Source organism: Phoenix dactylifera, chromosome 5 (assembly GCF_009389715.1).
Source record: "Phoenix dactylifera cultivar Barhee BC4 chromosome 5, palm_55x_up_171113_PBpolish2nd_filt_p, whole genome shotgun sequence".
Lineage (NCBI taxonomy): Eukaryota > Viridiplantae > Streptophyta > Magnoliopsida > Arecales > Arecaceae > Phoenix > Phoenix dactylifera.
Genome location: NC_052396.1, coordinates 18,087,609 through 18,110,766, shown reverse-complemented (window position 1 = coordinate 18,110,766; position 23,158 = coordinate 18,087,609). Strand labels below are relative to the sequence as shown.

The 23,158-nt window shown below is 45.8% G+C and overlaps 1 protein-coding gene across 1 annotated transcript; it reads left to right on the top strand.

The window, feature by feature from the left end:
- The first annotated feature begins 15,750 nt into the window (after positions 1–15,750).
- Positions 15,751–20,417, top strand: LOC103696845 (probable folate-biopterin transporter 7). The gene is made up of 2 exons (XM_008778567.3): positions 15,751–16,104; positions 18,809–20,417. Exons 1-2 carry the CDS (start codon positions 15,837–15,839, stop codon positions 19,852–19,854), a joined length of 1,314 nt encoding a protein of 437 aa, XP_008776789.1. The 5' UTR covers positions 15,751–15,836; the 3' UTR covers positions 19,855–20,417.
- Positions 20,418–23,158: the final 2,741 nt, after the last annotated feature.

The following is a 23,158-nucleotide window of genomic DNA, read 5'->3' as shown; positions in this document are numbered from 1 at the left end:
TGTTCAAAGTTGGACTCCGTCTGGGTATCTTTAGCTACAAGTGCCAACTCAGGTGACTGGCTCTCAATATCTTTCACTACCTCTTCGACAATAGTGATGTGAGGTGGCTTGGTTGTACTTAGATCAATAGTCTCCCTTTGGGAATCATTTTGGACGAAGTCTAATTCTGTGGGTTTGTCTTCAAAGTCTTCTACATAGTCTTCTATATTTGGTTCATAGACTTCTTCCCATTCATTCGATACTCATCTGCTTCTATTTCCACTTTCCGTAAGCGACTCCTGGCTCTTTCGTGACATATTCAGTCTCTTGGATCCTAGCTATTGGTTCAGTAATTAGGTAAGTCTTGGCAGGACAGTGGGATGCAATGTGGTCGGACTTTTGGCACCAAAAGCATTGGGTTTGGTTTCGAGAAGGAGGTTTGGAACCTAATATTTTCTTTTTCCTTATCAGTTGAAGGGTTCAGGACATGCATCGGGGAGGTCCTAGTCGGTGCTTGGGTTAGGCCGAGCTGATTAGGAGGATTGAAAAGTGGTCTAGGTTGTGAGAGATAATTTTGGTTAGGTCGGGCTCCTAGGGCTAGTGGTCGAGGGTCGATGGGCCTCACCATAGGTAGTCTAAAGAAACTATCAACATCTTGGGCCAACTGGTATGCTTGGTTAAGAGTGGTAATCTCTCGGAGGAGTAGTTCTTTCTGGATCTCCTCACGGAGTCCTGCCCGAAACCTAGAGAGGGTAAGGGTCTCCTCTTCTATTACACCACACTTTATATGAAACTCCTCAAATCGGACGATGTAATCAGCAACCATCGATGTCCCTTGAGTTAGCTTCTGCCACCTATCCATAAGGCGTTGTCGGTACGAAAATGGCGGATACTTCTCATTTAGCTTTTTTTTTCATATCCTCCCATGTAGTTATACGAGGAAGCCTTTGGGTCTCACGCATATATTTAACATTATGCCAGTACCAGTGAGCTTGCCCAATAAGCTTCATTTTGGCAAATCACACTTTTTTATCATCAGTCATCTCGTTCCACTCAAGGTAATTGTCCATGGCGGCTCTCCAATCGAGATACAAGCTTGGCTCGGGTTGACCAGCAAAGGTAGGGGCCTCTATTCTTACGGTACGCAGCAGCCTCTCATCTAGATCGCACTGGTGATCAGAATGTAGTTGGTTCCTAGGGGGATGGGGAAGGACTATAGGTGGTGCGGCCAAACCGATTTTAGGTTGAGCTGTAATGGGGGTTGGCGGTTTAGGGGTCCTAGAATTTCGCATGAGCTCACGGATCTCTTGTTTGAATTCCTCGTGTCCAGCCCGCATGGCATCGAGCTGTTCTATGAGAGATCTATAAACATCAGAGTTCATGGTAGCTACAGAGGTTTTAGGTTGATTAAAATAGTACTCCCGGTCACTACAGGTTGAAATGTAATAACAACACTAGGTGATGATGTGAAATGCAGTGTCACTAATGAATCCCTAATAAATATGATGCAGGACCAAATTTGATGCAGGACAACCTACTAATGCAATCTATTATGATTTTCGAAATCAGCAAGTTCTCACAAGAATAACTTAAAATTTAAATGTTGTTGATTTTTTTACTTCGGTTATTCAGAATTAAGGATTAATATTATTCAATTTAAGAAATTAGATTGCAATCAAGTAGTACAGTTGTTCTGATCCTAAAGTAATTTGATCGAATAATATTGAGAAATGTCCTGTTACTATGGTGTGCTAATTTAATATCAAGATTTAATGGGTAATAGGGCGGGTTCGGAAGTGAAAGGTTCAATGTTCTGAATTGTGACAGCAATATAAGTTTTCAAAATGTGGCTATCATGCAAGAGAACTAGAAAATAATTAAATGAACAAATCCAAGAAAAGTGGAAATCTATCACCTGTCGTGAAGTAGTCGACCAGAATCGTGTGCTCGTGGACTGGGGCGACGATCGGTGCGCGGCGAGTCGGCTCGTCAGATGGTGTGAAGCTGATCGAATCACAGCAATTTAGTGGACCTGATATCAACACAACTTGGGGGCCTGATCAAAGAAATTCGGTGGGTCTGATGATGGGCCTTTGAAGCAGTGGACGGCCTGAAGGGTGCTGGGCCACAAGTGGGTTGCTGCAGGTGGGCCTGTTGGGCCGTGCAGTGAGTGGATTGGGCGCGGATGTGGGCACAGCCCATGGACTGGGCGCGGGAGTGGGGCGCGGCTTGTTGGCCTCTGCTGACACGGGGATGGGGAAGAAAAGAGTGGAGATGAAAGAGGGTTTCGAATCCCTCTGGATTTGGAGAGGGAGAGGGGCGAGATGGAGGCACCGATAGTGAAGAGCGGTCGACGGAGGGAGGCGAGCGGCGGTGCTTAGGCGGGGTGAGGACGGCGGGCGTGCCTCGAGTGAGATGCGGCCGGAGGAAGGTCGTGGGCGTACGACGCGGCGGTGAGGCGGTACGACGCGGCGGTGAGGTGGAGGCATGTTGAGGACCCCCGCAAACGCCGCCAACCAAGGAAGACATCGAGCCATAAAGAGGCCAACGGAGGCCAACTACATTACTTGGAGAGCCTTGGCCAAAGCTTTCATTCGGCCAAGCACACCCATGGCCGGCCCATACCGTGCATGCCAAGCCCTGGCCAAGCACGCCCAATCTTAGCCGAGCACGCCGCGCACATGTCCAAGCCTCGGCCGAGCATGCCCAACCTCAGCCGAGCTCACCACGTGCTTGCCGCGGCCAAATCCTGCAACATTGCATTGCTGCGGCGAGGTTCAGGCCAAAGAACCTCGCCAGCTACAGTGTGCCGAGCGAGGTTCTGGCTGCCGAACCTCGCCAGCTACAGTGTGCCGGGCGAGGTTCTGGGTGCTGAACCTCGCCAGCTACAGTGCCGCGCGCCCGCCAGCCCGCAACAGTCTGCCTAGGCGATGTTCGGCCTAGCAAACTGCACCAGACTTGCGCTCGGCCGCCAGCACGCCTAGGCGCCCGCCTGCGCGCCCGTGCGCCCGCGCCTAGTCCACCCGGGCGAGGTTCGGCCCAGCGAACCTCGCCAGAACCTGCGCCCGGCCGCTACCACGCCCAGGCGCCCGCGCCCAATCTGCTCGGGCGAGGTTCGGCCCAGCGAACCTCGCCAGGACCCGCGCCAGACTCCTGCCGCGCGCCAGTCACCGCGGCCGCCCGACCAATGGCACGCCGCGCGCGCTAGGCCCCCTGCCGTGCCCCAACGCCCTGCCCAAGACTCGGCCGCGCCCTGCCCGAGACTCGGCCACACCCTGCCGCACCCCAGCGCCCCGCCCGAGGCCCTGCCGCGCCCCAGCGCCCTGTCCAAGGCTTGGCCGCGCCCCAGCGCCCTGCCCAAGGCCTGGCCACACCCCAGCGCCCTGGCCAAGGCCTTGCAGCGCCCCAGTCAAGGCTCTGCCGCGCCCAGCATGCCTGCCAAGGCCTTGCCACACCCCAGCAGGCCAGCCGATGGTCTTGGCCAGCCCTTGGCCAACCTTGGTCAGCCTTTGACAGCCTAGACCTTGGCCAACCTAGGCCAAGCCTTGGCCGGCCTATGCCACCTACTAGCCACCTTCCTTTGAGTGTTTTGATCCCTCTTGAAGAGCCTAAAAATCTGTATTGAGGGAGCTTGGGAGAACATCTTTTTGTCTTAGTGAGTCCACTTGTATTTCGGCCTAAGGGCTTAGGAAGGCTTTTGCCTTAGTGTATTCGATCTTAGAGCATGTTCTAAGACTTGGGCTAGTGAGGACCAATCATAGTTCCACTAGAGTGTTGTAACCTTGTCTTTGGGAATTAAATCAACCGTTAAGCGTTCCTCTACAAAATTTTAGCTTTCTACAAAATTTTAGCATGTTCTAAGCCAAGGGTCGGGCCAAGCTGCAACCAGTAGACCCGCCCCTTGCCTTGATTCCCACCATCACTTAGAATATCCAAACACCTTCCGGCGTTACCCGCATCGGCCCAAATCATCCATCTTCGAGGTACGCACAAGGAGCACGAGACATAGAGTGGTGTGGAGGCTTCCGGGCCGAAAGCCACCCTCCATCATTGGTGCTTTTATTGAGATACTTCCAAGGGAGGTCTCTCCAAAGAGGTAACGCCTTTGAACCCAAAAAATATTCGATTCGGGTTGGGATTAAGGAGCACTACATTCTTGCATGCTTAGAAGTGAGCTTTAACATTCCTACTACTTCTTGCACTTAGACTTTCTTGTTGTGAGTGTGGGAGGGTAAGCTAGAAGTACTTTACTTGCAAGTAGTACTTAAATTTCAGCACTTTAAATTCCTTGCTTGCAAAAGGGAGTGAGAACATATTTTTGTGAAGAGGACGGTTTGTTTTCTATTTTGCATATCATAGGGATGGTGCCAACGGGTAGGCTACTGGTAGTACCCGATACTATTTGATCCAACTATTCGGTGTTAGGATATAGAGGGACGGCACAAGAGGGAGGCTACTGGTAGTACCTCGTGCCCTCCTAATTACACCGGGTAGGGAGCAAGTAGAGCAACAACACATTTCTCTCGGGTTGTGAGGCTTATTTGTTGTAAACCATTGTTGTAATTGGAGGTGATTGAGTGGTGTACCTTTCAAAACATATATAAGAAGGAGGGTCGGTTCATCCCTTGGGTGACGGCCAAAAGAGGTTTGGAGGTGCATTTGTTAGAAGCAAAACAATGGAGTCGGAAGCTAATTCAAATTCTCACCATGCTCGGCTAGAGGCATTGGAGGGGAGTTCGGCCCACCTAATCCGAACCCTTGAAAGCCAAAATCGAACCCTAGAAAATCTATCCAATACCCTAGTCGGGATGAATGCTCACTTGGAGAGGTTGGAGAGGAGGATTGGAGAAAAAGAAAGAGAGCGAGAATATAAAAGATCAAATGATGAGGAGCCATGGTCGCATGCCTCATGGCGGGATCATGTAAGGGATGAGAGGAGGAGTGATGCGGGAAGCCTACGGGCTAACCGAATGGAGGAGTTAGATCACCGAAGGCCTCGGAGGAGAGGAGGAAGAATTGAAGCCCGGGGATAGAAATTGGGAGGTGGATAGGAGAAGAGGGACCTAGCCATAGTGAAGAGGGGAGTGAACCCGAGGAAGATCCATTCCATGACCGAAGGCCTATAGGCCGGAGGAACTTCATGGAAGGGAGAAGGAGGAATGAAGACTATGATGAAGATGATGCTAGGGGCCCAAGACATCAAGATAGGGGGCTAAGAAAATCGAAGATTGACTTTCCTAAGTTCGGCGGTGGTGATCCCTATGAGTGGATGGACAAAGCCGAGCAATATTTTGATGTTTATGAAGTACCAAGAAGGGATCGGATCACATTAGCTAGCTTCCATTTTGAGGAAAAAGCTAGCCGGTGGTGGAGGTGGATCCGTGACCTATATGAGAAAGATGGCAAGCGGCTTGGTTGGACGACCTTCGTGAAAGAGTTCATGTCACAATGGGGGCCCTCACCCGTTGTGAATCATCATGGCCAACTTGCCAAGTTAAAGTAAGACGGAAGAGTGCAAGCATATATTGATGAGTTTCGGCTTTTACAAATCATGGTGAGTGGATGGTCGAAAGAAGCATTGTTGGGTACTTTTCTTGATGGCTTGAAGCCTTGGCTTGCCAAGGAGTTGAAATTGAAGCAACCGACAAGATTACAAGAAGCTATGAGGATGGCCGAGATTTTGGACCAAAGCTATGGCATGGAGAGGAAAGTGTCCAAGGAAAGCTTCAACAACAAGGCCTCTACTTTATTACCACCAAGAGGGCCTTGGAAGGGGAAAGAAGAAGCGAAGAAAAACAAGGAGCGGCCTCAACATGTCAAGAAGCTTTCTAGAGATGAGCTCCAAGATTATATCGAGAAGGGGCTATGCTTCAAATGTGGTGACAAGTGGAGCCGGGGCCATCAATGCAAAACCGGCCAAGCTTTCCTTCTAGATGTGGGCTCCGAGGAGGAGGAGGCTACTTCGGATGCTTCGAAGGGTGAAGATGAGGAGGAGCAAGACCATGGGGATGATTTTAGCCCGGAAGGAGAGGAGGCCGAGCTATCCTTGCATGCCATATCCGGAGTATAAAGACCGTCCACCATGCGTTTGATGGCATGGGTGGGCAAACATGAGGTATCACTCTTGGTAGATAGCGGTTCTTCCTATAATTTTATCAACTCCGGCATAGTAAAGAAGGTTGGATTGAGGGGGGCGGCCGTGGAGCCCTTTGAAGTAAAGGTTGCTAGTGGGGAGAAGCTCAAATGTCAAGAGGTGGTAAGAAATGTTCGCATGAATGTCTAAGGAGTAAGGGTCAAGGCCGACCTACATATTCTTCAACTAGTCGGCTTGGATGTGGTGTTGGGCAATGCTTGGCTCAAGGGTTTGGGAAGGTGGTAACTGACTATAGCACCATAACTATGGAGTTCAAGCTTGGAGGCCAAAAGAAGAAGTGGACCGCCATAGGCAACAAAGAGGTGCGGTCTTATGAAGCCAACATGATAGAAAAGCTATGCAAAGGAGGGGTTTCGTGCTATGCCATTGTGATGACCGGCCAACACCAAGAAGAGGGCAAGAAAGAAGATGAATTGGAGGGCATCCCTCCAAAGATCCAGAGCTTGTTGGAGGCTCACCATGATATCATGAAGGTACCTACATCCCTCCCACCTCCAAGAAGCTTTGATCATCCTATAAGATTGAAGAATGAAGCTACGTCGGTGAATGTTCCACCCTACCGGTATGCCCATTTTCAAAAGGGAGAGATAGAGAGACAAGTGGAGGAGATGTTGAAGCAAGGGTTGATCCGCCATAGCACAAGTCCCTTCTCATCTCCGGTTCTACTTATGAAGAAGAAGGATGGCACGTGGAGATTTTGCACCGACTACCGGGCCTTGAATGAAGCAACGATCAAGGATCGATTCCCCATTCCCACGGTGGATGAGATGCTTGACGAACTACATGGTGCAACGGTCTTCACCAAACTTGATTTAAGGGCGGGGTATCACCAAATTCGAATGAAGGAGGAGGATATCCACAAGACGGCATTCCGGACACACTCGGGCCACTATGAGTATTTTGTCATGCCATTTGGACTTTGCAATGCCCCCTCCACTTTTCAAGCTACCATGAATGACGTATTCCGGCCTTACTTGAGGAAGTTCATGTTAGTGTTCTTTGATGATATCTTGGTCTACTCCCACTCTATGGAAGAGCATGTCAAGCATTTGGAAGTTGTGTTATCCATCTTGCAGAAGCACCACTTCTTCATCAAGCCTTCCAAATGTGCCTTTGCCCAACCGGAGTTAGAGTATTTGGGGCACATCATCTCGGGAGAAGGTGTGAAAGTGGACCAAAGGAAGATTGAGGCTATGGTAGATTGGCCTCTACCCAAGAACATCTCGGCTCTTAGAGGTTTCTTGGGATTGATCGGGTACTATCGGAGGTTTGTGAAGAACTATGGCTTAATTGCAAAACCTCTAACCTCCATGTTGAAGAAAGGTGAATTTGAATGGACTCCGGAGTCAAGAGAAGCATTTGACAACTTGAATAGGGCCATGACTCAAACACCGGTCCTAGCACTTCCGAATTTCTCTATTCCCTTCGAAGTCTACACCGATGCAAATGGAGATGGCATCGGAGCGGTTCTTGTGCAACAAAAGAGACCCTTAGCCTTTCTTTCAAAAGCCTTGGCACCCATGAAAAAAGCTTGGGGAACATATGCAAGGGAACTATTAGCATTGGTGCACGCCGTCAAGGTATGGAGGCCTTATTTACTTGGTAAAAAGTTCACTATTGTCACTGATCAACAAGCATTAAGGCATCTTTTAGAGCAAAAGATTGTGACCCCGGAACAACAAAAGTTCTTAGTCAAACTCCTTGGCTTCGAATATGACATTGTATATCAACCGGGAAAGGAAAACAAGGTGGCGGATGCACTCTCAAGAAAGGAAGGAAGTCCTATGCTATTGATGGCCGAAGGAGAAGAGCCAACTTCCATGGCTCTTAGTGGGATGGAATGGCAAATATGGGACCAAATCAAGGAAGCCAACAAGCTTGATGCTCGGGCCATGGAGATCATTGAAAAGATTGAAGCCTCATCCGAAGGAGTGGCCAACTACAAGCTTAAAGAGGGACTAATTTTCTACAAGAGGTATGTCTATGTGCCAAATGTCCCCAACTTGAGAGCAAACATTCTTGATCACTTCCACAATAGCAAAGAAGGAGGACACTCGGGGTGGCTTCGAACCTACGTCCGAGTGAAGCAATTTTTTTATTGGGAGGGACTCAAGACCGAACTCAAAGCATTGGTGGCCGAGTGTGAGACTTGCCAAAAGATTAAATATGATTCAAGGGCACCAATAGGGCCTCTACAACCACTACCCATCCCAAACATGATTTGGGAAGGCATTTCGATGGACTTCGTGGAAGGATTGCCAACTAGCAAAGGAGTGGAAGTCATCTTTGTGGTGGTGGACCGGCTTAGTAAGTATGCTCACTTCATTCCTATCAAGCATCCTTACACGGCCAAATCGGTTGCTCTTACATTTATGGAGTCGGTGGTCAAGCTTCATAGCATTCCAAAGAGCATAGTCTCCGACCGGGATAGAGTCTTCATGAGCACATTTTGGAAGAAGCTATTCACACTTCAAGGGACCACATTGAAGGCAAATTCATCATACCACCCACAAATGGATGGACAAACGGAGGTAATAAAACGAACCCTTAAGCAATATTTAAGGTGCTTTTGTCATAATCAACAAGCCAAATGGGGAAGGTTTCTTGTATGGGCCGAATATTGGTATAATACTACCTACCAAGCTTCAATAAAAACAACCCCCTTTGAACTAGTCTATGGAAGACCCCCTCCGGGTTTACACCGACATGAAAGGGGAACGGCAAGAAGTGAAGAAGTAGAGCAAGCATTGACCGAAAGAGATGAAGCCGTAGCCAATGCAAAGAAGGAGCTCAAGAAGGCCCAAGAAAGGATGAAGAGATATCACGACAAAAACCGAAGAGAGGTAACTTTCCACCCTGGAAACTTAGTATATTTGAAGTTGCAACCTTACGCTCAAAAGTCCCTCAAGAGGAATTTCAACTACAAACTCTCTCAAAGGTATTATGGGCCTTTCAAAATATTGGAGAAGATTGGAGAAGTTGCATATCGGTTGGATCTACCCACCGCTTCTCTACTACACCCGGCCTTCCATGTATCATTACTTAAGAAAGTGGTGGGTGATCCTTCATTGATCAAGCAAGACCTACCCACCACTGATGAAGAAGGAAGACTATTGTTACAACCCAAGGAGGCTATCAAGTATTGTATATGGAGGAAAGGGAGAGAAAGAAGAAAGGAATGGCAAGTGTTGATCCAATGGAAAGGAATACCAAGAGAAGAAGCCACTTGGGAAGACTACGAGGAGATGATCCGGAGGTATCCACATTTTATCCTTGAGGATAAAGATATTCTTCAAGAAAGGGGGAGTGTTGAGGACCCCCGCAAACGCCGCCAACCAAGGAAGACATCGAGCCATAAAGAGGCCAACGGAGGCCAACTACATTACTTAGAGAGCCTTGGCCAAAGCTTTCATTCGGCCAAGCACACCCATGGCCGGCCCATACCATGCATGCCAAGCTCCGGCCAAGCACGCCCAACCTTGGCCGAGCACGCCGCGCATATGTCCAAGCCTCGGCCGAGCTCACCGCGCGCTTGCCGCGGCCAAATCCTGCAACATTGCATTGCTGCGGCGAGGTTCAGGCCAAAGAACCTCGCCAGCTACAGTGTGCCGAGCGAGATTCTGGCTGCCGAACCTCGCCAGTTATAGTGTGCCGGGCGAGGTTCTGGGCGCCGAATGTCACCAGCTACAGTGCCCCGTGCCCGCCAGCCCGCAACAGTTCGCCCAGGCGAGGTTCGGCCCAGCGAACCTCGCCAAAACCTGCGCCCGGCCGCCAGCACGCCCGGCGCCCGCCTGCACGCCCGTGCGCCCGCGCCCAGCCCACCCGGGCGAGGTTCAGCCTAGCGAACCTTGCCAAAACCTATGCCCGGCCGCTAGCACGCCCAGGCGCCCGCCTGTGCGCCCGTGCGTCCGCGCGCCCGCGCCCAGTCCGCCCGGGCGTGGATTGGCCTAGCGAACCTTGCTAGGACCCGCGCCAGACTCCTGCCGTGCGCCAGTCACCATGGCTGCCCGACCAATGGCACGCCGCGCGTGCCAGGCCCCCTGCCGCGCCCTGCAGCGCCCCAGCGCCCCTACCAGCGCCCCGCCTGAGGCCCTGCTGTGCCCCAGCGCCCTGCCTAAGGCCTGGCCGCGCCCCAGCGCCCTGCCCAAGGCCTGGCCATGCCCCAGCGCCCTGGCCAAGGCCCTGCAGCGCCCCAGCCAAGGCTCTGCCACGCCCAGCATGCCTGCCAAGGCCCTGCCACACCCCAGCAGGCCAGCCAATGGTCTTGGCCTGCCTTGGCCAGCCCTAGGCCAACCTTGGTCAGCCTTTGACAGCCTAAGCCTTTGCCAACCTAGGCCAAGCCTTGGCCAAGCCTAGGCCAAGCCTTGGCCGGCCTATGCCACCTACTAGCCACCTTCCTTTGAGTGTTTTGACCCCTCTTGAAGAGCCTATAAATATGTATTGAGGGAGCTTGGGAGAACATCTTTTTGTCTTAGTGAGTCCACTTGTATTTCGGCCTAAGGGCTTGGGAAAGCTTTTGCCTTAGTGTATTTGGTCTTAGAGCATGTTCTAAGACTTGGGCTAATGAGGACCAATCAAAGTTCCACTAGAGTGTTGTAACCTTGTCTTTGGGAATTAAATCAACCGTTAAGCGTTCCTCTACATAATTTGAGCTTTCTACTTGTGTCATCGGTTGTTTTTCTTCAAGCCAAGGGTCGGGCCAAGTTGCAACCAGTAGACCCGCCCCTTGCCTTGATTCCCACCATCACTTAGAATATCCGAACACCTTCCGGTTTACCCGCATTGGCCCAAAGCATCCATCTTCGAGGTGCGCACAAGGAGCACGGGACATAGAGTGGTGTGGAGGCTTCCGGGCCGAAAGCCACCCTCCATTAGGCGGTGGTAGCGGCGTTGCAGAGACGGCGGTGCGTTGAGGTGGGGCGGCGTTGTGCGCGAGCGAAGGCGGAAACAGCAAGACGGCGAGGGTGGTGCAGCACGAGAGGTGGAGTGGCGACGGATCTTGACGGCGGCAGGGGTGGTGAGGCCGAAGGGGCGATGGCTGCGGCGACTAAGGTGGAGCGGCGCGTCACGGGCGGCGGCGACGGCGGGCGAACAGGGGGAGAAGATGAACAGAGGTAAGGGTTTTTTTTTTTTTTGGTACGTGCAGTCACGTGCGTACCCCCTTTTTTTTCCTTTTTTTTCTTTTTTTCTTCTTTTTTTTTTTCTCTTTTTTTCTCTTTAACTCGGATCCGTTAGGATCCGGGTTATCGGGTTTGACCCGACCCTATACTCGTTACGGGTTTGTCATGTGAAATCACGTGCATTTTTTTTTTCGGGCTACCGGATTCGGGTTAACGGGTTTTGTAAATTACCCGTTAATCTTTTCTTCAACATCCCGATGGGTTCGGGAGGGCAGACCGATCTCCGCGGCGGTGGCTGCGGGCAAGGGCGGAGGTCGCGGCGGCTGTACTGGCGACGGGAGACTCCCGCAGACGGCGGCATCTGGTGGCGAGCCGACGGCAAGGCGGTCACGGCTCTGGCAGCGGCTTCTGGCAGCGGCCCCTCTGCAGATCCGACGTAGGTGGCTGATGGCGATGGTGGGCGCAGCGACGGGGGACCTGAGGCGACGGGCTGCGAGGATGGGAAGGAACGGCGGCATTGCCCCTTCGGGTCCAGCCACTGGCGGTGGTCACAGAGGCGCGTCCAATGGCTCTCGTGGGGTCGCGGCATCTTCTGTTGGCGGGCCAACGGCGGGATGACGCTATGAGGTGGAGGCAGTTGGCGCAGACACGACTAGGGCAGAAAGGAAAATCTTCCGGCGGGGCCCTTCCTTTGTTCTCTGTGACAACCGAGAGGGAGGATGGGGACCTGACCTCACTTCGAGGTGGTGACCGCAGGTGGCCTGCGGCGGTGAGCGGGAGTGATGGTGGTCGCGGGTGTGACGGGCGGTGGAGGATCCCGCGGCAGAGGTTTCTTTTTTTTTTTCGTTCACTGGTGAAACGGAGAGGGAGGAACCCCTTTCTTTTGAGTGAGAATCAAGTGGAAGAAAAGAATATGGATCGTGGCTTTGGCAGCAGGGGCAAAGCCGAAGCTCTGATACCAAGTTGATGTGGCACAACTACAGAGAAAGAGGAGAAAGAGGAAGAACAAGGAAGGGAGAAGGAAGAAGAGGTTATAGAGACGCAGGAAGAAAAGAAGGGGAGGAGGAGGAAGAAGAAGAACCAGGAGGCTAGGGTTTTTTTCATTCCATCATTAATTGCCTCATACATGATAGGGGTGGTCTTTATATAGACCTTACATATTGACCTAATTACATAAACTCAATTGACCAGTCTAATAACAAAATAATGAACCAAATTAACTTGACTAAGACAAAAGTAAATAATGCAATAAAAGAAAATGACTCGAACTCAAATGGACCCAATCCGAGTCTGACTCAATCTGGGGGCTCAGGATCATCTGGATGAAGGGCTCTGATGTGCCCATTACTTAATATAAGTTGTTCTTGTGAGCCAAGTATTACCTTAGCATGGCGCAGAGTCGATTAAACTTGAAACACACTTAACTAACGATGGTACATACTTAATTAACCTCGAAATACAGTTTTCTGTTCTGTGCACACAGTTTACTGTTTCCTGCATATAGGTATGGTTTCTTTGCACATAGTTAAGTTAACCATGCTATATTACTTATATACCAAGCTTACTAACCTAACTGCTACTCACTCATTATTTTTTTTCTTCTTCTTTTTTTTTCTTTTTTTTTTCTCTTCTTTTTCTTTCCTTCTCTTCTTCTTCTTTTCTTTTTATTCTTTTTCTTTCCTTTTCTTCTTTTTTTTTCTTTTCTTTTCTTGATATTGATAGATACAGTGGAAGAAAAGACAAAAAAAAGAAGAAAAAGAAAAGAAAAAGAAGAAAAGAAAAAAAAGAAGAAAAAGGAAAAAAAGAAGAAAAAGGAAAGAAAAAGAAGAAAAAAGAAAGAAAAAGAAGAAAAGAAAAGAAAAAGGAAGAAAAGGAAAGAAAAAGAAGAGAAGGAAAGAAAAAGGAAGATAAGGAAAGAAAAAGAAGAAAAGGAAAGAAAAAGAAAAAAAGAAAAAAAAAGAAGAAAAAGGAAAGAAAAAAAGAAGACAATTAAGTATTCTATGTGCACAATTAAGTTTTTCCTACACACAGACTTAATTGTATACAGAGAATACCTAACTGCATATAGATAGCCTTAACTGTGTGCATCATACAGTTAAGTATTCTCTGTACAGAATTAAATCTTTTTTGCACACAGTTAAGTGTGTATAGAGAATATTTAACTGTGTGCATCACACAGTTAGGTATTCTCTATACACAATTAAATCTTCTCTGCACACACTTACATCTTCTTTGTACACAGTTAAGTGTTCTCTGCATCACACAATTAAGTTTGTACAGAGAAAACTTAATTGTATGTAGAGAACATTTAATTGTATGCATCACATAGTTAGGTGTTCTCTATACACAATTAAATCTTCTCTGCACATATTTAAATTTTCTCTGCATACAGTTAAATGTTCTATACATCACACAGTTAAGTTAAATATTCTCTGTACACAATTAAGTCTTCTCTGCACACATACTTAAATCTTCTCTGTACACAATTAACTGTTCTATGCATCACACAGTTAAGTATTTTTTTTCTTTCCTTTTTCTTTTTCTTTTTTTTTCCTTTTCTTCTTTTTCTTTCCTTTTTTTCTTTTTCTTTCCTTCTCTTCTTTTCCTTTTTTTTCTTTTTCTTTCCTTTTCCTTCTTCTTTTTTCTTTTCTTTTTTTCTTTTTTTCCTTTTCTTTTTTTCGTTCATTTTTTTTCTTTTTCTTTTTTTCTTTCCTTCTCTACACAGAGTTAAGTATTCTCTGCATCACACATTTAAGTATGTGCAGAAAAAAACTTAATTATATATAGAGAACACTTAACTGTATTAAGTGTTCTCCATACACAATTAAGTTTTCTCTACACACACTTAAATATTCTTTTTCTTTCTTTTTCTTTTATTTTTTTTCCTTTTTTTCTTTTTTTCTTTTTTTTCTTTTTTTTCTACTTTCTCCTCTTGTGAGGCCGACAACGCCAAAAGGGGGCTGTGCCATGGTGGCAGCGGGAGGGGGCCCGGCCGCAGCCACTTTATTTATTTATTTATTATTTTATTACAATATATTATTTATTTATTTATTTATTCATTCATCACATATATATATATGTATTTATTTATTTATGGATTTATTTATTTATTTACTCTTCTTTTCTTTCTTTTTTCTTTTTCTTTTTTTAATTTTCTTCTTTTTCTTTCCTTTTCTTCTTCTTTTTTCTTTCCTTTTCTTCTTTTTTCTTTCTTTTCTTCTATTTTCTCCTCCCGTGAGGCCGGTGGCGCCAGAAGGGGGCCGGGCCGTGGCGGCTGTGGGAGGGGTCCAGCCGCAACAGCTTTATTTATTTATAATTATTTTATTTTATTAAAATATATTATTTATTTATTTATTTATTTATTCGTTCATTCATATATATATATATATATTGATGCATTTATTTATTTATTTATTTTTCTTTTCTTTCTTTTCTTCTTTTCTTTTCTTTTTTTTCTTCTTTTCTTTGTTCTTTTCTTTTATTCTTTTTCTTTTTTTTCTTCTTTTTCTTTTTTTCTTCTCTTCTTCCCTTCTTTTTCTTTCTTCTTTCTTCTCCTCCCGCGAGCCAGCGGCGCCGGAAGGGGGCCGGGCCGCGGCGACCGCAGGAGGGGGCCGCGGGAGGCAGGGCCGCCGACGGCGGCAGCCACGGCCGGCCAGCGGAGATCACCTCTCCTCCCACTAGGCCGGCGGCTCCGGAAAGGGGCCGGGCCGTGACGGACGTGGGAGGAGGGCGGGTTGCGGCCGGCGACGGCCGCAGGAGGGGGCTCGTGAGGGGGCAAGGGCGGGGCCAATCCTGGCGGCGCGGCCGCGGGAGAGGGCTTGGGAGGGGGCGAGGCCGTGGGAGGGGCGGGGCTGCAGGGGGGAGCTCGGGAGGGGGTAAGCCGGGGCCCGCGGCGGCCGCAGGAGGGAGCTCGGGTGGGGGCGGGGTCGCAGGAGGGGGCTCGGGAGGAGGCGAGCCGGGGCCTGCGGCGGCCGCAGGAGGGAGCTCGGGTGGGGGCAGGCCAAGGTCGGGGGGGTCTTTTTCTTCTCCTTCTGGGAATGGGAGATAAGGGCAGGGGCATTTTCGGCCTTTTCAAAAAAATAAAAGGGGCTCAAGGACCGGGAATTAAATTTGGTAAAGATATTGGATGGAAGATTTTAAGATCGGTCAACCGGAACTTTTTGTTATAGCAGGTCTTTTGGAGGGTGGGGAATTAATTACCGCAAATAATTATGCCGATAACTAGTGCCGTCAAACAGACTAGCTTAGATATGAATCCGTTCCGATACATAGATCAAAAAAATTATCAATTCAAACTCACTTATAAATAAAAAAAAATATAAATTTTTAACTCAATCTCAACATTATTTTATTAAATAGATAATTTAATTTCATAAACACGTGTAACTATGGGTAGATCCGAATGTTTATTGATAGACACGTGTAACTTTTTTTTAAAAAAAAGATATCATGGCACGACCAGAGGTGGACCCTTTTTCCCAACCACCACTATATAAAGTAAAAACCCTAATTAAAAGGAGAGGAAATAAAAGACACTGAAACGAAATATCTGAGATCTCTTATCGGTGTCTGCGGTGAGGAAGATGGGAGAGAAAGGGAAGGCGAGGGCGACGACGATGGATCGGGTGAAGTGGGTGGTGGGTTTGGGGTTCTGGGTGCAGGGATTCCGGTGCTTTCCGTGGCTGGGCGTCAACTTCTACCTCAAGGACGGGCTGGGCGTCCCCGCCTCCTCCCTCCAGATCCTCCAGAACTCGGCGAATCTCCCCATGGTCGCCAAGCCCCTCTACGGCCTCCTCTCCGACGCCGTCGCCTTCCGCGGCCAGCGCCGCCTCCCCTATGTCGCCCTCGGCGGTAAGCAAACACCCATCGCCACCGTCTCCACCTATTCTTTGCTTTTCTTTCCTTTTTTCGATCTATTTTCGCCGACCAAAAATAAAAAAAAACTCGTCGGAATTCTATGGAATCGATCGAGCACTTTGTCTCACCTTTCCAGCTGGGCTTGCGCGATTGGTCATCCCAAAGTCCTTCTCCAGGTTCGGAGACTTGTCCGTTTCGGTAAATATGAATGCCCGGAACTTTATATAGGGGTTTGGTACGGGTATCATATGGGAATGTTCCTTTCGGTGGAAGGTCTCCTCTGCTCTTTAATAACTTTGTAGCTTCTACCGTGACCCGAATTTTACCTGCTAGCAAGTGATTTTTTAACTCCAAGATAAACTGTGACTCGTTCGAAACATCCAAGAATTTTGATTCGCTGCTACATCATCAAGATATCAAACATTTCTGATATTGCATTAGCTTCATGGAATTGGACCCTCAAGCTTTTAATACAAAACAAGAAGTGACTTTGTTGTTATATTCTAAGGCAGCTAGGGGCAATTAACAGAAGTCATCTTGGAGTGGGATCTTGGTTAGGACTGGCCCTATGGCGTGAAATTTCTGCTTGCTTGTCTAAGAGTCCAAGCATATCCATTTATATAGCTGATATGTTTCTCTTTATTATTTATCTTTTTCTATTATTTTTATGTTTTGATTGTTTTTGGTTTGGAAGTCTGGAACTCGAACTAAGTGCGTAGAGACCATCAAAGATGTCAGAATTGAAACTGATTTCCCTTTGCCTAAATCAAAACTCGAAACATGTTTTGAAACCTTTGGCCACTGGTGATACATAATGGCAGATTGATTTGGTAGAAAGACTGACTGATGTGTTGCTTGGTCGGGATCGAGAGTTGAGGGAATTTTTTTCAAAGACCTTGATATGGCCCATGGTGTTCTGTGGATCAAAAATACCCAGCAATAGAAGTTTTAAAGCACGTAGTACAATCCTCACATGGATGACATAGTTGTAGTTCTGTTGCGGAGGATTGGGTTAGAGAATGTGGACAGTTCACTAGATAACGAGGCATGAGCAACAAACTTTTCTCTCTGAAAAATTAGACAAGAGAGGAATATTTTAATATGGCACAAGTGAATATTTTGACTTGTGAGGAAGGATTTCAAAAGGTCAATATTGTTCAATAATGTAACCTTATAGGTGCAGGAGGCAAAAGATTCATAAAACTTGCTTTAATTTATCTGTATAAGGTCATTGACATTTCGAAATGCAAGGGCAAAGAAAAGGAAAAGTTTCAGAAAGATGTATGGAATTTTAACAAGTTAGAATAGCTATTAACATCTGATAACTTGGTTGAGAGGGGATGGTCACACCTCAGATTCATGTCAAATGCATAATGAGGAGTTCTACACTGGCTTCCACCAATTTTGTGATTGTAGCTTCACAAAACAAACTTGGCAGCAACAAATATCATTGATCTTAGAACAGTTAGTGTATTACTATCGATAGGACGAGCTACAGTTTGAAGTTGGTAAATTACTGTTCAATAGTTGTCATTTGGTTGAACTGTTAGCAACCTTTTGCCTAGGAATCATGGTAGTTCAAATTTTATGCATGTCCATATTGAATATGAATCCAATATTGATGCTTGTCACATACTTCTAGGATATGCTTTTAATTTTGAAATTAGAAAGGACTTTGCATGCCTCTCAAATATGACTGAAATACTTCACCTATATGGCTATACCTCCAAATGGAAGGGTTTTATTTAATTTCCTTCTTTTCTTTTGTTCTTGATGAATATTGACCTTTTAATGATAAATGGTTAATTTTGGAGTTTGCAACATTGATGTTATTCGATAAAGTATGGATTAGAATATATGTATTTGAAAGATGACTAAATGATAGAGTTTGTGGATGTTGATACTATTGCCTAAAGTATGAATTCTACTATTTTGATAACCCACTATGCTTATGGATGCTATTTTACATCCTAAATAATACAGACACATAAATTTACATATACAAGCTATTACACATGCGCAAAACCCTGCACACACACACACACAGAGAGAGACAGAGATTGCCCCTATCATATCCTACCTTTTCATGATTTCTTGTGCCTTTGTATCTGTATTGTATCTATCTGCATCTTGTGTTCCTGTCCATGTTTCATGGTTCTTGACATAAATATTTACCTTCTAAAACTTTGATGCAAGTATCTCAAAGTTTTGAAGAATTCAGGTTTTACTGTGAGTACGTTTAGGGGACTTTAAGTGGACAAGCGCGATATGCAATTAGAGAACTATTTGATTATTTGGTTAGTTTCCTAGCATTCAACACAAAGTCATCATCTTTCTGCACATATTAACGTAGATTAAGCCTCATCGCACTTATTGAGCACATTTATAAGTGTATACAATGAGTTGGATTACTTGAAAGGTCATTTAACTCTCAAGAGAGGAGTTGCTGATTGCTGCCAAATGGCTTCAACTCACTTGAGTAGCTCCAAGACACATGTTTCTTAGATACGTTCATTACATTAGTTGGCCCTCCTGTAAATCAGGATAACCCTGAGCTTGTTCTGATGCTAGAAACTGTTTGCACCATATTGCGCATCTAATATGTTTCTTCGCATAGTTCAGTTATCAGATATTGTATTATGTCTTGTACCCTTTCTGTAATCTTCACATAGCACTCCAGTAACACTGTCATGTGCAGCTCTGTTGCAGGCAGTCTCATGGTTAGCAATCGTTCGTCTCCCTGAGTCCATTTCTATCGCCAGTCTCACTCTCTTCCTCCTCCTAGGGAACCTTGGTGCATCTATAGCCGAGGTTGCCAATGATGCCATCGTTGCTGAGGCTGGCAAGCAATTGCGGTCTCCATCTGCGTCAGGCCAACTACAGTCTTTTGCATTGATGTCTTTTGCCTCTGCTGGCGCCCTTGGCAACCTCCTTGCTGGGATTGCTATCAACTTTCTTGCTCCCAGAACCATGTTCCTCCTCTTTGCCCTGCTCCTGGTTCTCCAGTTCTTCACAACTGTTGCTGTCTCTGAGAGCTCCCTCAACCTCCCCAAGAAGCCAGGCAATTCATCAAAATCTTCTAGCATCCGTAAACAGCTCTCAGAGCTAATGATTGCTCTACGGAAGCCAGAGATCTCCCGCTCGATTGCATGGTTCTCGGCATCCTATGCCATGGTCCCGCTGTTAATTGGCACCATGTTCTTCTACCAGACCCAGCATTTGAACCTTGACTCATCTGTGATTGGCTTCTCCAAGGTCTTTGGACAGGCTGCGTTGATGGCTTGGAGTGTGGCCTATAATAAACAGTTCAAAAAGACCCCTGCAAGGAAAGTCTTGTCGGCTCTGCAGGTTACCATAGCACTCTTAATGGTGTCCGATGTGTTGTTTGTAAAGGGGTTTTACCGGGACATGGGAGTGCCAGACTCGGTGTATGTGGTGATCTTCTCAGGCTTGCTAGAAGCTTTGCTTCAGTTCAAGGGACTGCCATTTTGTGTTCTTATGGCACAGCTGTGCCCGCCTGGGTGTGAGGGGTCTGTTATGGCATTCCTAATGTCAGCATTGGCTCTTGCAACTATTGTCAGCGGTTACCTTGGGGTTGCACTTGCTGCATTCATGGGTATAACAGGGACTGACTTCTCGGGGCTCCCTGTTGGCATCTTGATACAGGCAGCATGCGCGTTGCTGCCCCTCTGTTGGTCATCATGGATCCCGGATAGCGGCCAGCCTGAGAAGAAAGAAGAGTAGTTTGCAATGGCGCAGGGGCGATCAGAGCTGATTATTCTTTTCAATTGTTTTGGCGTCGAAGTATGCATTTTTCTTGCCATAATTATAATACAGAAACAGAGAAGTTCATGACAGGAGGATTCCACCTGGAGATCCATGATGAACCAATTGTTGGATTGTCATGCAGGCATGCCAAACTTTTTCAGAAGTCTAATTTCCTCCTGGCTACTACTCTGAAAACTTTTGTTCAGCAAAAAATAAAGATGACCAATATTGTGGTTCTGGGAGTGATGTGAGACGACATATTATTAGCGTACTCGTGGAGCTTCCACATGGACAACAGGAGCAGCAGAGGAAGAAATCAGTTTGGAACCTTCTATGGTTTATGTTTGAAGTGGTAATAATGACCAAAATAACTTTTATTATGGGCAAGCCAACAAATGGATATAATATATGATTAAAATTTGATATTATATCCATGATAGACAATGCAGGAGGCTTTCATTTACCATTAGTGTATGTGGATTTTTTTTTTCCGGGATTTTATGGGTTATAATTTTGTTAATTCTTGTTCTGTTTGATTAGTTGAGGTTTGAAGAGTTTTAAATCAGAGATTCTTGGTTGTTTTTTAAAGTAGGGTTTAGTTTTTGGGGAAGGAATTGGGCACATCCAATCCAAGTTATAAGGTTAGCCTAGGATGATGAAAGTAGAAAGATTGAAATCAGATCACAATCTAAGAGGTGGCGGACTCTGGAGTGCTAAAAGATCTTGACAATCTAAGAGCGGATTCCATGACATTCGACTGAAGTTATGGAATGCTAATCCTTCTTTTCTCTCTCCCGCTTGCACCCCTTCCCTTCTCCTCCAACTCTTCTCCCACTGCCACTCTCTCTTGCACGCATTCATGAAAGCTTTAAATGTAAATTTGGAATCTAATCTTTTCCTAACTATCCTAAAGGCTTGCATGTATAAGATATCTAAGTTTTTGCCTAACCTGCTATGCTTGTACAAAACCCTAGAATTCCCGGTAACCATATGGGTTTTAGCTTCAATCATTGATTAGAAAATATTAGAAAATCTATCATAACATGAGATGTAGTCGTTACCCCCCTTCGGCCCGTGGCCTCGTCCCCCTCAGGGGGATTTACTTATTCGCGCACACAATTTCGGTAGGCCAATTGCTGTGCCGTAGGAAAAGAGAAGTAGAACTGCTCCCACCAAATCGATGACCCAACGGGGTGGTATTCCAAGCGATCGACCGATACTGGCTCCATACGGATACAAAACACTGTATGGAACCCGAACCTTGCAAACTTAGGTTCGGGAAACTTTAAAGATTTCTGGGGAAGGGAGGTTATTTGCTGGCTTTTGGTTATAGAAGCAGTTAGATTGACTTCAAAAATACATGTACTGTGCATTATGAGGCACCTAATTATATATGTAATTAGTTCAATCTGCTTTCTTCCCTATTCCCCCTCCTTTCTTAAGACTTCGCTTTGGTCTTTTATGTAAACTTTCTTCTACCGTTCCCCCTCCTTGTAATCTTTGCTCCTCCCTAGACTCCTCCCTTTTCTCAAAAGAAAATAATAATAATAATAATAAGTACATGGTACTGTTTTGCTTCACTTGAATTCTTGCATTGTCCCATTCATGTCCAATTACAATCCCTTAAAAAAACTTGAAGATCATGGCTGATTTTTTTAATTGAAAACTATTACATGGTACATGGTCCGATTTTTTTTATCTAATTATAAGGAATTTCTGCAACTGATATATTTTTTTTCTACCAAGATGTGACTTGAATTTTTCTCTAGCATGGCTGCATGGCCAACTTGTGCACACATCGTCCTAGATGTAAAAATTTGATCACAAAGGACTAGAGCCACTCCCTGGGTCTTAAGACTCAAACTGCAGTACCTCAGAAAGGAGACAAGTAATTAAGGTCCCCAAAGCTAAAGGCATTTGTCCTCATCAATTGAAAGGGGAATGACTTTGGGTTTGGCCGCACAGTTTTGTGCCCCACCAAGCTTGACTTACGCCTTAGTTAGCTGCACCGAAACAAGAGTAGGGCCAAGCAAGGCCTAGGATCCATCCAGAAGAAATGAAACAAAAGATACGGTAGAACTAGGACAGTTATTGTATGAGGTCTACCCAATGCTAGATGCAGAGGCGCATAATAGCTGAATTCATCGAACCCAGGAGATCATGATCTTACGCCGAATTCATCGAACCCAGGAGATCACGATCTTACGTCGCTATCATGTAGTGACACGTCACTCTCATGTCATGAAATATCTCAAAGTTCGAAGATCTAATAATTTATGTATGATTGCTACCAAATGTAACTTATGAATAATTTTGGAATTTCAGGTGTCTTTTTGCAAGCGCTTGCCATGTTTCATCATTTGTTTGAAATTATTTGTGGATATCCTGATTTTCTAATGGAAAATTATGAATGATTTTTCATTATAATCAGATAGGCTTAAGTATAGAAATGAATGTCCTTCCATCCTCAAATGCATTGGCCAGCCATCACGGTCCTATACAGTGTATCCTTCTAGGGCGAGTATAAAAAATTATAAATATATATATATATGACTTAGATCTGATCTAAAGACTCTTATCAGGGATCCCTAAAACTAATGGCGCGATGGACTTAAAGGAGAAAGAAGTCAGCTAGATTGAATGCAGAATTTTTCATGCATGAACTAGGGTTCCTCTCTTTTCTTTTCCCTTTTTTCTTCTTCTTTTTCTCTCTTTTTTCCTTGAATTCGACCACCAGCTGATGGAGGTCCTTTTAATGTTGCTCTCCCACCTAACTTCATGCCAACCATCCCATATTTGTGGAGGATTTTGTGGGGTTTTGAATTTTGAATTCAAAATTCAAGTTCATGTGCCATTACATGATGAAGCTTGATCTAATCTAAACCATTCATCATGTTGCCACTTTCCTCTTTCAATTTCGAAATTCCCATGCCCCTAATCAGATTAGAGGGTCACGTGGTGATTTTGTGGTGATTAAATTCGAAATTCAACCTTAATTAGAAATGAGATAAAGATAAGGATGACATATGTCTTGAAAAGAGAGAATTTGATCTTATCCAATTCTTTTCATGAATTTATCTCTCCATTTCGACCCATCTAATGATGAAAGAGGTCCCTGATGTTGCCAAGTGTCCCATGGCACCATTAAATAAATTAAATTAATTTTTAATCACATTAAAAATCAATTTATGGCGCCTTGCATGGATATGTGACAAGTGGATTTCAAGATCCGAACAGTTTCAGATCAAACCCATTTAATTTAATTAAATCCTAACAATTA